The following is a 15,013-nucleotide window of genomic DNA, read 5'->3' on the forward strand; positions in this document are numbered from 1 at the left end:
CAGAAATAAAAGAAAAGAGAAATTACAAATGTGCCCTTGTGACGCTAAACTTAAAAATAAACTAAGTTATTCAATACCCATTAAAGAATTTGGGGTAGACTGACACCTCCCAAAGTGAGGGCTTTTTGGTGGGAAGTATATCACTTAAGATTAACATATGTGAGAAGCTACAGAGGAAAGGCATGGTCAGTGTTTACCTCCACATGTTTGCCTCCTTTTTAATGCAAGCAGAGAGAGACATTGGAGTCTTCCTTCAGAAGTGGCATCTCTTTTCAGTCTACCAGGTAGGAGGGGAAAATGTTAATAGAGATGTGAAAGGCCAGCAATTGTGTGTTTTGTTTAGGAAGAAAGGAATTGAAGAGTGTTCAGATCCAGCACAGAAATGACATCATAGAACACATTACAGTGAAAGTTGTCCATTGGGTAAAAAAAATGAGGCTACTTAGCTCTTGGTTGACTGGTGATTTAATAAGTTGTCCATTGGGTCAAAACAATGAGACAAACTCAACTACCATTAAATCTCTTGTTTCTCCTCAATAGGAACCACCACCAACACATTAATCAAATTAAATGTTGATGGATACAGCAGGGGAAATCTGGGCAATCTAGAATAGGAGGGGTGTTCAGAAATTATAAAGGAGAGGACTGAGAGGTTCTAGCATCGTTTTGGGCACAGAAGGTCACAGGCATTCTACTAGAGCAGGAATTCTGGCAATACTGCGAAGTTTGAGGCTAGCAAAAAGTCTCAACCTTGCCAATTTGCTAATAGAGAGTAATTCATTCCGAAGTTGTGGTGGGATGGATTCAAGAGGCAAAATCAACTTCCTGGCAGTACAGAAAGTTCATGAGGGAGATAAAGGAGCTAAAAAGCAATAGAGTGCTTTATGCGTCTTGGGTATATAGATCAGCAAATGGGATGGCAGATGCTTTGGCAAAACAAGGGGTGGAAAGAGAATTTATTTTGGGGTGTGGGGTAAATATTACAAGCTTGCGATAGGCATCCCAATCTCAGGGGTAAATATGTTTAGTTCATAATAATAAAAGAAAGACTGCCATTTTTTGTTCTCTTTTCTAACTATCATAAATTCCTTCTTTATCATAATTATTTCATTTCTCCAGTGCACTCTTCTGTCCACCCATCAAGTTCGTCCCCAAATCCTTTCAACCATCAAGTTCTCTCATAAACCAGGTTCCTTTCCCCACTTCTCTTATTTTCAGTCCATCATTACTTTCTTCCTGCAGGAACCACTTTGCTTCAATGTTAAACACTGTCTTCCAGTGCAAGACCCTTTGAAATTAATTATCATCGAATGTCCAGGAGGAAGTCTAGAATAATTGTTAGAATCTTGGGACTCAGGTAATATGCTGCAAAGGAAATCTTTTTGGTGGGATCCATTAATTATTACACCTTGCATTTAGTATGTGTGCCACATTTAATACTAAGGCCCTGTTCGTTTTCTCTTAATGCCTCTTATCTCTTATTTCTTATCTCTTAATACCTTTAAGAGGCATTAGGAGTGTTGGGAGTTAATATAAACAAATTAAAGGTATTAAGAGATAAGAGATAAGGGGCATTAAGAGCAAACGGACAGGGCCTAAATCTTGGTTGACCACCCCCATGATCTATCTAATGGTACCTCCTATTTCTCCTCTGTTTCGATTTTGTTTTAATTACTTATGTTCTTCCTTCTATGGTCAAAGATTGAGGCAGGTAGGAAACTAGAAGCTTTCTCAATTCAGCTGGTAATTTTGGCAATTTGGAAGCAAGCCCTTCATATTTGCCACACACAGGCTGCCTCAGCTTTAGAAGGAAGTCCGACTCAAGAGAGTAGTCGAGTTAGAGGGGGCACCGGCAAGAAGCATGAAAGTCCAAATATTCAAGAATTTAATAATGTTATTCAAACTCAAGGACCTGAAGCTGTTTACCCCCAGATCGAAAGGGAATTTCTCCTTGAAGTTGGTCATGCTGAGGAACTTGCCAAGGATCTTGAGCCAATTGATGGTATGCATATATTCTTGATCCAATGCATAGTTCTGCTATATGATTTCAATATTGGAAAACAAATTTCTAACCTACTTGTATGATACATTTCTTTTCCTACTTAAACTGTGTATCTTCTTGACTTCTAGAATATTATTATTTATTTAGCTCATGAAAAATACAGATGAATGCTAAAGTGATGCCTAAGCCACTGCCTCATGTATCTAGGACCCTACCAGATGCATTTGTTATTAGTATCTATCAGGCATTCAACCATTCTAATAAATAAAAACCATATTAAGATATTATATATGACATTAAATATTTGTAGCATTTGATTATGTGAAATTATTATTGGCATCATTAATATAATTAAATATTTAGTCTTCCAGATAAGGTGTTTAAAGTTCAATTTGACTGAAAAGCTAGCACTAAGAGGAATAGCAGAAGAGAGTTTTTTCATGCTTGCTTTTACCATTTAAATTTGCAATAAGTGGGTCAATAGAATTGTTTTGTTAAACAAGCATGTCTAGGTAATGCTTTCCCTCATAGGGACAGAATACATAGGTGTTGCCTACACTACTAAACTGATTTGGACTCATATATTATTTACTATGCACTAGACTTGGAGTTTTGGAAAACTAAATTTTGTTTCTTAGTTTAAAGAGAACCGGTGCATGGATAGTCAGGCATTAGATATCTTTATTTACATTTGTGTGTTGGGTCTCCCGGAAAAGATACAGTTAGCATCCCTTTTTTCCTCATCCACATGTATGCACTTGGCTATTTCTGCTTTATATTCTATGTTACCCACATATATAGCAAGGGTGTGGCTCGGTTACAGAATTTACACTAAAAATTGAAGTATCCACATGATACAGCACTCTTATACAGGTATCTGGGTAACATAGCTTGTATGATATCTACAACCATGAAGAATCTATAACTTGTTTATGCGTGGCATTAAAGAAATAATTGCCAACTAATGGTGGCTTGGTAAGTTCTCTTGCTGGGTGTGGCAGAAACTTGGGATCAAATAGCACTGTCACCAGTGTTGGATTATGGATTTGGGGGGACGGACTATCCCATGTTGTGTAGCTCCACAAAAAACATTAAAGAAATACTTCTGTTAATATCCTTTTGTGGTAATTTTAATAGCATTGGTTGCAGGTGGCACGGAAATGCCAGATGCCATGGAGACCATATTCCAATCTGCCCTTGCATTTGGCAGGCTTGGTGCTGTGAGTATTTTCTTCTTCTTTCGCACCTTATTTAGAGCATCACAGACTGATTAAAATTCATTTATTTTGATCAATACTGATTAAAACTCATTGAGTAGTAAATCCATGGAAAAATTAAGAATTGGCATATATTTGTAGCCTAAATTTTATATGTAAAGGGGAATAGCATTATCATGACAGTAGGAATCCCTCATTTGGCATGGTATAGTGGAATGTTACATGGACATCATTGGATTTGAACCACCTATAATGTTTGTTTGTTTGCTGTTATTTCTCTTTATTTTTAGGATGAAGGAAAAGTTGTAATAGTGTGGGTGGGTTGTCTTTGTAAGGTTTGGTTTCAGGGGTTGTCTCTTTTTGTAGGTGTTTGGCATCGGTGCTGGGAACATTGCACCGTTTTCTTAGAAAAACGGTGCTGTGCATGTGGAGTTGTAAGCACCGTTTTATTTTTTGTTTGGAACCGGTGCTGCCACATAGGCGTTTTTTGAGAAAACAGCACTGGTTTTGTTTGGTACCAGTGCTGGAAGCAACGCTTTCAACATTGATCTTATTATCCAATGTCCAAGATGATGCCACATTGATGCCATGTCATTGCATTGTTGGCAGCAATGCACCGTTTTCCCAGAAAATATCAAATTTGGCATTGCTCCAGACCACACTTTCCCAATTTTCAAGGTGTGGTCTGGAGCAACGTTTTTTCTGAGAAAACGGTACCAAACAAGAGGGCGTTGGTTCCAACACCGTTTTCTCTGACGTGGTGCCTACATGGCATTGTTTTCTCAGAAAACGGCACTGATGCCAAACACCGCCTTTATCTTCTTGGGGTGCAAATGAGACAAAAAGAACAAATTTTATATCAAATGGGAGTGCAAATCATAGTTACATATATTTGGATGCAAAACTGATCTAGGTGCAAAATTTGTATCAGGTTAATTTTTGCACCGCAAACAAACAGAGCTTTAGAAACTCTTTAAATAATTAAAATTGACTTCCATTTGCACCGCTTATCATTCTTATTTCTCCTCATTTTGAAGGCAAAAACATGAGTCTAGGACCACGGGACCTGTGAAATGGTCCTAGGTTTCATAACTAGCAATATGTCCCATTCCAGAGGATAAGGACTTTGGGGGTTAATGGGAAAAAATCAGCTTGAAATATGAACAATACTAAGAGTCTGCTACGATCATTGGAATTGCGGAGGAAGTCAAAGCATAGATCGGATGATAAAAGTCATCTGATCTCGCTAATTTTTGGTACAGGCACTCTTGGGTATAGCTGAAGCTGATGATGGTTATGATGTACTGAATATTATACCATCTGGCTAGTTATGAGGTCTTTGGACTGCAGATACTGGTCACTGGCATTACAATGAGAGAGCTCTTTATAGTGTTAAGAAGATGTCATGAACTGATGAGCCTTTTTATATTTATGTGGCAGGTTGAGGAGCTGATGGGTGAGATGGACAGTGCAGCATCTTTTTATTCAAAAGCAGTACGCTTACTAGTCTTTCTTTTAGTTGAAGCACCATCCCTCATCGTGAACCCTCCTTTTTCTCTCACAAATTCAGATCTATTTCGTCTTCGGACATACATTGACATCTTGAATAACAGACAAAGCCAGTCTAGGTCTCAAAGAATGGCTCTTCTCAAGTGTGAGGGTCAACAATGCCCACCTTGAAGATGGGCGTCTCTGCAAATACCTTGCCTGCTAACCGGCAGTGTTCGTATATAAAAGTTTATTTGTACAGCAATTCTTTTGTTGCCTCCTCTTAGGTGACTATGGAAGGAGTATACTTGTATATGGGATGGATGATGTTAATAGTTTCAGAGAAATCAGAGAAAACTTGCAAGATGAATGATGAGCCTGCGTAGTCTTCGTTTTATTGTACCTTGGAATTTTCTTGATCTTTGCCCGTGTTGTGTATTTTAGTTGGAAATTTCGAATGCTGTGGCTACTGTTAGAGAGCTAAGCTGACCATTTTATCTGTTTTAATAGATTTGTAAACCCCAACACTCTAAAAATCTCCCACAATGTCATCTACATATGTTGAAAATAATATTTCATAAACCATAAGCACACTGCACACCCATTGGCTAAATCAGGAGAAATTAGGCATCAAGTTATTGCCTGCGGACTGCGGTACAACTGGAACTGGGTGGGTTGGGTTGGGTCGAATGCGGGTTGATGAGCAACCCACCCATTAACCCATTTAAACTGTGCTACTCAGCTGCATTAGCTAGAAAAAAATTACATTAAAACGTGGCAAATCCTGATGATTGAAGAAGAAAAGGATTGTGGTGCCCGGCTGCTTCTGCTTCTGTCCACGTTGAAAAATGAAAACTGTGTTCTGTAACAGGTAAAATGAGGGGAGGGATCACATGTAAGTTTGGACTTGTATTGTATGATGCAAGGACAGAGATGACATATGACGAAATACCGAGTGTATGTCAGCGACAGCGGGATAATCTTGTACTCGCTCCAGCCGCAATTCCCTGTATGATCCAAAGGCCATCTTGAGCCATGTAAGGTGTATGTTCATTTGGAGATCTAACGAGTCCCCCGAAACGTGACCCATTTTGATTTTTGACCATCTGACACATAATATGCAAAGGGCACTTCTTAACAGATTGACAAATTCATGATTTAAACGGTTAAACCTGAAACCATGTTCACCCAATGGATGATTCACCCTATTTTTAGGGTCCATTTGGTTTATAGTTGAAATTGGAATTGGAATGGTCTATTCTTACTTTGGTTTAGACAAGAATTAGAATGATAATTAGAATCAGTTTGAATGAAATTTCATTCCCAAAAGAGGGGGAGGGAATGACCATTCCATCAAGAATGGGATTCCGATTCTATCAAACCAATAATTAGAATCGGAATATCCCATTTTATTTTCAATTCCATATTCCTATTATCAGACCAAATGGGCCCTTAATCTGTTGAGTTAATGAATGTGTTTGAATGTTATAGGCTTGTAGCTTATAAGTGGATGGGTTGGATAGATCAAGGTGGTGTTTGGCATGTCTTTTGGTTTGTGGGAAGATCAAAAGACCAAAAAATGGTCTTTTCCGTTTGGTATTGCATAGATAGGAAGACGTGAAGACAAGCACACAGAAAGATTGAAAAAGCAGAAAATCAGGAAGCTCCAAATGAAGCTTTTGGTCTTTTTGTGCTGAAAATAACCTTCTCAACTGTTTTTAATAGTCTGGTAGACCATAATGTGAATCAAATAGTCTTGGATCTTTAAAGACAAGATCCCAAAAGCTCAATGTATTTTCTTTGTGGACTGTTGAAAGACCTGACTTGCCAAACAGCCCCCAATTTGGGTGGATGAAAAATTGTCACGGGTTGGTTTTTTATTGTTTTTTGTTGTCTTTTATAAGCCCTATAAAAGAATCAAGAATGTAATCATTCTTTTCTTTTTTCTCTTTAAGCTCCCGAGCTTGCAGAACGGCGTGGATTAAGACAAGACCTCCATCAGCCATGCATTGCGTCATTGCTGCAGATATTTGGTTTGTTTTTCAGGAAATCAAGGCGTAGATGGCTCTTTTGGTGTTGCATGTGAGTCGAATTGAAAATTGAGAGAGAGAGAGAGAGGAATGCAACAATCACCGAGTTATGTAATTAAATAATTAATAAACATTGGATTCTTAAAATTAAACTTTAATAGATGTAGTAGGGGAAATCCGAGACAATCGAGGATTGGAAGTGTTTTTAGAGACGAAAATGGGGTCATCTCTACCATGTTCTTAGGCCCAATTGGAGTGGGTGACTCCCTTAGAACTGAGATCTTTACAATTATGAAAGGAGTCCGGAAAGTTAAGGAGTTGAACATCAAGAAACTCATAATTGAAGGGGATTCAGAGGTGGTGATAGGGTGACTGATTAAAGATTAAAATGGTTTATGGAAATACAACAATGAGAGGAGGAAATTCATGTGGCTGGTGCGGGAGATGGAAATTAAGACATGTTGGGTTAAAAGATCGGCTAATTCCCTAACTGATGGTTTAGCTAAACGAGAGACAAAAAGAGATTCATTGTTTTGGGCTAAACTGTAACTTTAGTGTCTTCTTTTCTCTTTTTCTTATTTTTTTCCTTTCATGAGGCTCTTTGTGGCTCTTGGAAGATAAGTGTATTTGTCTTCCTCCTGTAAATTTTCTACTGATTAATGAAAGTGTTATTGATAAAAAAAAAATAATAATAAACATTTTCAAGGTTAATTCAATCTTAATATGGATGAATGATGAATCATTATTTGGTAAAGGGACTCGATATTTCCACCATCTGGCCTTGGTTTAAATTAAAAAGTACATGGTCAGATGGGATCAAAGAAAGCTTCAAGCATATAACTGATTAAATGACTTAATTCGTACATGTTACAATTTTTTTCCTTTCTTTTTTGTCTGAATCAAATTCTCTTTGTCACTACCTGGCAATTGGAGCCAGAAAATCACACCCTCAAAGCCCAAGCCTATCAACTATAGGCCACAAACAAGAACCAGAGAATAAATTTGTCAATTAAGGCATCATCAAGATTCTGGACATTGATGACAATTTTCACCATTGCTCAAAGTAACTGACGTAGTTGCTGATTTTCTTTCCTAAGAGACTGAACTTCCTTCATCAGCTCAGCTTGCTTTTCCAGAATTGAGTTCATCACGGTCGACACTTCCATCTGTTCAATGGCCCTATGAGAAACAAAAACAAAAAGCAATGGAAATGTTTAAAAACAATAATCCCGCTGTATACCTCTTGTATGTGGAATTGTCTGAGTATCTCAATATGAAGGTTCCTCATATCCTCATGGATGGATTTCTGGACTGATGCCAGAGTTTCTTCAAGAGTACGCTGAACCAGCTGAAGGGTAAACGAGGAGGCACCTTGCTGTGTATCTGCCTGAAATGAGGCCTTCTGTGGCTGTGGTGTTCCTCCCTGTTACAACATTATCATCATCTGTTTAACCAATAAACAAGTGGATAGACATTCAGGAAGAAAAGAAGTCTGATACAAAATAAATTTTAGCTAAAATTTAAATGCACCCATTTGGTAGTTTTTACATTTATTGTTTGTTGAATTCCTGCTCCTGTGGCAGCTGAGGTGTCTGATCTTGATAACAAGCTATTCAAAAGTTCTTCTCGGGTTTCTGCTCCTGTTTTCTTTGCTTTGGGGGAACTCATTGCAAGGGCTGTTCCTTCACTAAAGGAAGAAGTAGTACTTATTCTCTCAGCGTAGGTAGAAAATCTTCGAGGGAGAGCTAATGATGCAGAACCCAGAGATTCAACGTTGGCCTGTCCTATGATGCCTTTTGTCCCTAGGGATGTGGATATTGAACTAAAACGACTGTGTTCTGAAAGTCCCAAGGACATTTCTTGACTAGAGATGTCTCTGGAACGGAGGCCTGTGTAGCTCAGGCCTGAATTTGCCAGGGAACTTGTACTTGTGTGGCTTGTGGACAGAGAAGAATCCTGTAGACCAGCAAACATGGAGCCAGATGTCAGGCTCCCAGAACTCAACATCCCAAGGCGAGATGGCAGAGAAAATGGCTGGCGGTGGTGGGTGAGCTTATCAGATGACACCTCACCACCCCAAGCTTCAGGAGTGGGGGCAAGAGAATCATCAGTCTTAGAAGATGAAACAGGTGTAGGCCCAAGAAGTGACAAGGAAGTTCGAGTCTCATCCTGCAAGAAGTGCTGCTGATTAGAATCTTATCAGAAAATGTGAACTTCATAAAGTGATAGAACATGAGCTTTTAGGCTGCACTTGCTTTGAAAGAAAAATAGGTATAGGTTTGTACAGGTTTCCCCACCATTCCCTACCTTTTCTTTCAAACATAAGATAATGTTATAGTAGCATAACAAGACAGACCATCTGGAAAATATGATTGACAATAGACAATGAGGAAAAATGAACAAAGTCTTTTATAGGAATGGCACACAGAAGTTCTCTTGTTTCTGTGGTAAAGATGAGTTTCAAACCTGTCTATTGGTTGAAGAAGATTTCCAGTCAAAGATTGGGTGAGAATCAGCACCCCCTTCCTCTGCAAAGGGAAATCTCCTACCAGACAAAAGAGAGGGCTTTTTATCAACAGAAAGGCGTTCTTTCTTAGACTCATCGTGATCGTCCCACAACTTATCAAGTGAGGGGGTAATAGGCTGAACATCTACTAGTGGAGAAAAAACCTCCATGTCATCCTTGAAGTTATAACTAGTACGAGGAGCCTGTAATCTTGCCAAAGGCCCACCCGTCCACAGATGATTTCGATGAGGGGTTTCTTCTGCTTTAGATAGGTATGTTGTGCTTGAGATGTTGCTGGTTGCAGAAAGAGAAGATGCATCAACAGAACCTAAACCCCCAAGATTCCTAGAACTAGGGACTGCTGCGGGAAGAGAAAGGTTTGATGAAGTAATGGAAGGAAGTGGGTCGGGCATAAGAATTGAATCTTCACCAGCACCACCCAAAAGAGCAGTCTCAGCAGTACAGTTGGTTTCATTTACAATAGTGGGTTTCGATCTTTGCCAACACAAACTTGTAACAGCCTGGTCAAATTCAAAACCACAGAAACATTAGCATTAGTGAAGGTGAAGAAATTTGTTCTTACCAAATTGATGAAACTGAGAAACATAATTCTGACCAGATAGATTGCTGCTTGTGAAAGATACAAGTAAATACTACTTACATGTTCTAAGGTATGTGAGTATCAAACCAATAAAAAATAAAATACAGAATCAGATTTAAACCTGATTATCCATGAGGTGGAAAACCAGATTTTATTTTAAAGCTATTTTAACGCATGCATTTGGGGTAACTCTGACCAAGTTGACATTACAAAGAACCAGCAAGCCAAAAACCATTCTGGCTACCCATTCCTGGTCTGAATGGTCTGATTATCTGGCCTAGTCCAAAGACAACATTGTTTACAACAAAGGATCTGACATATACTTGAAATAAATTCAAAGAACCTTCAGGGAAATAAATCATAGCAAAAGTGGTCAAGGTACTGTGACACACAATAGTGGCATTATAATTCAATTGAATGGCATCTTTAAGAGCATGCAAAGAGGTTTTGATGCAATGGGATATAAAAAATATTCACAAAATTCAAAAAACGAATTTATTCTTATGAGTTGGAAAGTGATGAAGACTAAATGGAGAGACCATGAAGCAGGAAGAAAAAAAGCCTTATGATGAAGCTGAAATTGGCTTTCCCTTTAGAAGACACGAGAATCTGAGTGAAAGCATTATTCCATGTTTGTATTCTCTGAAGTTTTCAAGGTTTTATTCAATCAATACAAAAGATACATCTGTTGACAAGAGGATATGAACGTATGGCATGAATAAATTGTGGTAAAAACCTGAGTACTTTGCATGCATTGCAGAATATTCCAAGGAAAATGATGTAGCAGGGTTTGGGGTGGGGGTATTGGTTTAGAATATATAAACAAAAAGAGTGAAGAAACTATTATCCAAATGCACATGTTTTGTAAAAAATGGAGATGATACTTGAGTTAATATGTTCTAGAGTTATTATCTTCAAGACTTGAACAAAAAGGACAAATCATATTATATTAGTGGAGATTAGATATATTATTTCTTTTACCCAAGGTTAGATGTAGTTCTAGTATGAAATAAGAAGGTAATAAAAGAAATAATAATGCGTGAAATCATGCATACAAATAAGGTACTACAGATTCAATGAGCAATTCACAAGTCAGAATGTGAAGATCATCAGATCAAATTTGGTAATGGAATGCCTTCCTATTGGGGACCAATCAACTGGTGGCTTCCGGTCCCCTTTTTCCAGCAAAAACCAGATCCTCACAAAACAATTCTTACATCAACCCAAGAATCTTTCTAATTGGCATATCTATCTAACTAAATATTGCTGTAGAAACCTAGAACACTGTAAGAAAATATAGTTGCATTTACACCTTACACACGACACTAAGGAAATGAGCAAGACTGCAAGAAGATAACACACACACACACACACAAAGGAATTTTCAAATGATAGATGATTCTTCAATAACAGCTTGAAAGAAAAAAAAATTGACCTCTGAACTACCGTAAGCCCGAAGAACAGTGAAAGGCTGTGGTTTTCCACGGACATCATAAAAAACTACCCGTCCACTACTTGTTCCGGCTGCCAGAATCCAACCATCATCTCGAAAAGCCAATGAAGAGAAAGGTGCCTCATAAGGAATGCAAAATGCAGGTTTCTTAGTCCCAGAATCAAAAGTGTACAACTTCTTATCTAGACCAACACTAGCAATTATCTGTCACCAGAGGAAAACAGAAATTGACAAAAGGAAATGCTCAAATTAACATCATGTATTCCAAATTTGAACATTAAGGTTCAGTTATCAAATATACTTGTCCAGATGACCAATCAAATGCATAGTTCAACAAAATAAAATGGAGACCTTGTCATTTGATGGTGAGAAGCTAACACCAGTTGTTGGTGCAGAATGTTGCTTTAGCCATGACACCTGATAGAGGAAAATTGATTGTTTAAGTACCTTCACATCTTCAATGGCATCAAAGAAAATACTGAATTGATCATTATCTTATCAAACAAAAAGGCAACACACAAGTATTAATTCCATTAACATATTTGGTAAGTCTGGATGTTTTAGAAACATTGTTGCTACATGGAAATGCCATTTAAGAATATGATCTCTTTAATCAAAGATCCCATTTTTCTACTTATTTCTGTGCCTTCTCAGTGAAAATTTTATTACAAACCTTTGGACTGCGACCTGTTGTATCCCATAGATGTATGGATCCATCATCACCAGCCATCACTAAAAGGTGTCGGCTAATACGAGAATAATCAAGCACTCTCAGTACCTGATCTTCAAAACCATTAGATTTATAATTAGAATTTCACAAAATCACAGGATCCAAATAAAAAAGAAATATGACATATCAACATGAGAATGCTTGGTAGCTACATCCTACATATTACTATGAAGAACCAAGTTTAAAACAGTCAGTAACCTGCTCATTTGGGTCCTTGAGTTCAGCAGCCTTCGCTCCAGAAGCAAGATTATGAAGAATAAGATCACCCTTTAAACTGATAGAAGCCAAGTGTTCATCTTTGCAATTGTAAATTGCACCTGTAATTGTATCAGTGTGACCCTTCAACCACTTTATACAGCGCTTCCTCTGCAAATCCCATATTCTTACAACTTGACCAGTTCCTCCAGAGCAAATATACCTAGAACCCTTGTTGCTAAAGCTGATAGCCATTATAGATTCCTGCACAAAATGAAAAATTATGACATAATTTAAATAATTTAACCTAGAAGAATGCCACTTGTTTTCCTTCGCCCAAAATCGAACTTGTTCACTTCTACACACAATACACTGCCTCAGTTTACTTACATCAATATTGTCTCCACTATCACTCCCCGAAACCGGAACAGTCCCCATACTTTGCCCATTTTTCCGCCATAAAGAGATCTTCTTATCATCTCCAGCACTCGCAACAACTATATCTGCACGCATTGCGCCCATTTGAGGAGAGTGAAATGAAAAATACGAGGATACGAAAATTTAAGAGGAGTTAACTAAACACAATTATCCTGTGCTTCTGAAGGAATGTCGAACTGCGGAATCGGAGCTTGGGAATAAGGGCACTTGAAAAGACAACCGATAATGGAGTGTCAACTTACTGGTGTGATTCCACTTCACTGAGTTAACTTGTGACCCAGGAGAAGGTGTGTAGCTCAAGGTGCACGGATCACCCGGCTCCACAGAAACATCGAAGAGCTTAACAGTGTCGCCGCCGCAAGCTGCTAAGATGGCCACTGACGGATCCGCAAAGCTCATCATTGTAAAAGGCTATTCTTCACGCTTTACTTCCTCCTTAGATCCTCTAAAAGAATCAGCAATTTCTTCCCCAAATCAGTGCAAATAAAGATTTCTATCTTTGAATAACAGGTAATAAAAAAAAAAAAAAACAAGATTTCCACAAACATGTATGTAGAATTCTAGAAAGCATGAACTCAAGTTTCCCGACTTGGGAAAATAGAGAAAAGGGAAACTGAAATCTACAATAACTTGATCGAGAAGGCAGAAATTATCGATAATTAAGGCAAAATTCTTCGCATATTTTGAATTGATAAATCAAAATCTGTCGTTAAGTGTTGAGATAAATGTATAATTTTTCTACAAGAAAAATGAGGAAGAGATCAAAATGAGTACCTTTGGTTTTATTTCTCGTCCTGTCTTCTTTCTCTCATCTTCAGTTGGTTCGATCTATGAAAGCCTACCTGCAACAGAAAGAGAGATTTGAAAAGCACAGCGAGCCAAATGAGTACTCGAACAACAAATACTCGATAGGTTTTGTTTGTTAAAAATTTTCAAATTGGAGTCTATCTATACGACGCCTTCTCCTAATGTACGCATAGTGCTTAAAGCGCACATGGTCGATTTTAAAATTGGGTAAATTACAAAGACCTCCATATATGGGTTTGTGACAAAGACTCCCTATACTGATCATGAGACAAAGACCCCTTTTTGTTAGCCTTTTATTAAAGTCTGCATTGTAATATTTTTTAATCCCCATACTATCCTTATAATAACTATTGGAAAAAAACATTATTCATCTTCTCCAATCTCACGATACACGAATAATAGCTATAGCAGAATTCCGAAGTCCTCCCTCTATCTTCCTCCCTTTCTCCCCTTGATCTCCCTTCTTCCCCTTCCCCTTTCTTCTTCTCGATTTCCTCTGTTTTCCATTCTTTGTAGGTGAATGATCTGAGCCAAATGAGGAAGTGTATCCTCCTTGATATTGTAGTCTTGTGGGTTTTGAGCTGAACCACTCTCGAGCCTTCCATTTGGCCCTTTAGAGAGTTTTAGAGGTGATGTCCAACGACGAGTTGTGCTGGTCTCAATTGTTGCATTATCCTCTCCACTTATGGACATTCTCTCATGTTTCAAAATTTCTGCTTCAGAATGCAGTGGGAATAGTCTCTACACAGTGGGAGAGGATGAAGGAGACCTCTCTTCCAATGGATTACTACTGTCTAAGGAGAAATGTCTCCTGGAAGATCCCAATTTAGGTAGGTTGCCACCCTCTAGAGAGAAACTAAATAGTTGAAATGGTAAGCTTGGTCTAGATATGTGAACTTGGTAATCTGGAGTCTCTGTTGGAGATTAAGAGGTACTGTTACTTCTCTCTCCTCCAATTGAAGGGCACCTAGAATTGGCTTCTTCTGTAAATAAAAACCGCCAGCTCGGTCAAGGGAGTTCAACTTACTTTTATCATCATCACAACTTTTGCTATTTCTTTGAGAAAGAAGTGCAATAGTATCAGGTGTAGCTGCTGCCAAAGCAACAAGCAAGTTCATGATAGAGGGAACGGGTGTATTTCCATTTGTTTTGCTCAAGCTGTCTGAAGAAGCTTCTTGTGAAACATTCGTCAAAACTACAAGGTACATGCAATCTTGAAGTAGAATTTCCAGAGAAGGACAAAGCATTAATCTTGTTAAGAATTTGAATAAGTCGTTCTCTATCTAGAGTTCATGGACCATTGGCACTTTTGTCCACATTGTTATCTGTGATTGCAATGATAGTTGGATCAAGTGAAATCCTATGTGATGTCAAGAACTATTGACACCATGAGAAAGTCCATCTTACCTTGGAGCCGAGATAAAATTGTTAACATATTAACAACGTCCAAATTCCCACTACCAAAATTCTCCAGGTTTCCAGGCACCAACAACCGGGATAAAATAGTTACTCTCTGTTTCTCTCTCGCTCTCTCTCCATCTGCAAG

General features: G+C 38.2%; 2 protein-coding genes across 2 annotated transcripts in view; one reads left to right on the top strand and one right to left on the bottom strand.

Annotated features, from left to right (window-relative positions):
- LOC104601127 (serine/threonine-protein kinase ATG1c) overlaps window positions 1-5,243 on the top strand; it is a 32,472-nt gene extending 27,229 nt beyond the window's left edge. Inside the window, exons 12-14 of the mRNA XM_088898474.1 lie at window positions 1,702-2,002; window positions 3,152-3,222; window positions 4,660-5,243. Coding sequence (XP_088754600.1) covers window positions 1,702-2,002; window positions 3,152-3,222; window positions 4,660-4,899 — 612 coding nt within the window. The 3' untranslated portion in view covers window positions 4,900-5,243. The remainder of the gene's footprint in view (window positions 1-1,701; window positions 2,003-3,151; window positions 3,223-4,659) is intronic.
- Window positions 5,244-7,548: 2,305 nt separating this feature from the next.
- On the bottom strand, window positions 7,549-13,732 carry NEDD1 (Transducin/WD40 repeat-like superfamily protein). The gene is made up of 11 exons (XM_010264342.3): window positions 13,435-13,732; window positions 12,903-13,105; window positions 12,613-12,725; window positions 12,226-12,486; window positions 11,971-12,075; window positions 11,649-11,714; window positions 11,280-11,501; window positions 9,204-9,764; window positions 8,286-8,906; window positions 7,978-8,160; window positions 7,549-7,903 (listed from the first exon to the last, which is right to left on the bottom strand). The coding sequence occupies exons 2-11, from the start codon at window positions 13,060-13,062 to the stop codon at window positions 7,796-7,798; spliced, it is 2,400 nt and encodes a 799-aa protein (XP_010262644.1). The 5' UTR covers window positions 13,063-13,105; window positions 13,435-13,732; the 3' UTR covers window positions 7,549-7,795.
- Between the last annotated feature and the right edge of the window lie 1,281 nt (window positions 13,733-15,013).

Source organism: Nelumbo nucifera, chromosome 2, assembly GCF_055504915.1.
Source record: "Nelumbo nucifera cultivar China Antique chromosome 2, China Antique-T2T, whole genome shotgun sequence".
NCBI classification, from domain to species: domain Eukaryota; kingdom Viridiplantae; phylum Streptophyta; class Magnoliopsida; order Proteales; family Nelumbonaceae; genus Nelumbo; species Nelumbo nucifera.

Bases quoted from the DNA above. Each gene is read 5' to 3' on its own strand.
- NEDD1 (XM_010264342.3), bottom strand. From the start codon at position 13,062: ATGATGAGCTTTGCGGATCCGTCAGTGGCCATCTTAGCAGCTTGCGGC. The intron at 8,161-8,285 runs GTAAAAACTACC...ATGTTGTAACAG, and splicing joins GAATTCAACAAACAATAAAT to GGAGGAACACCACAGCCACA. The intron at 7,904-7,977 runs GTATACAGCGGG...GCCATTGAACAG, and splicing joins GACAATTCCACATACAAGAG to ATGGAAGTGTCGACCGTGAT.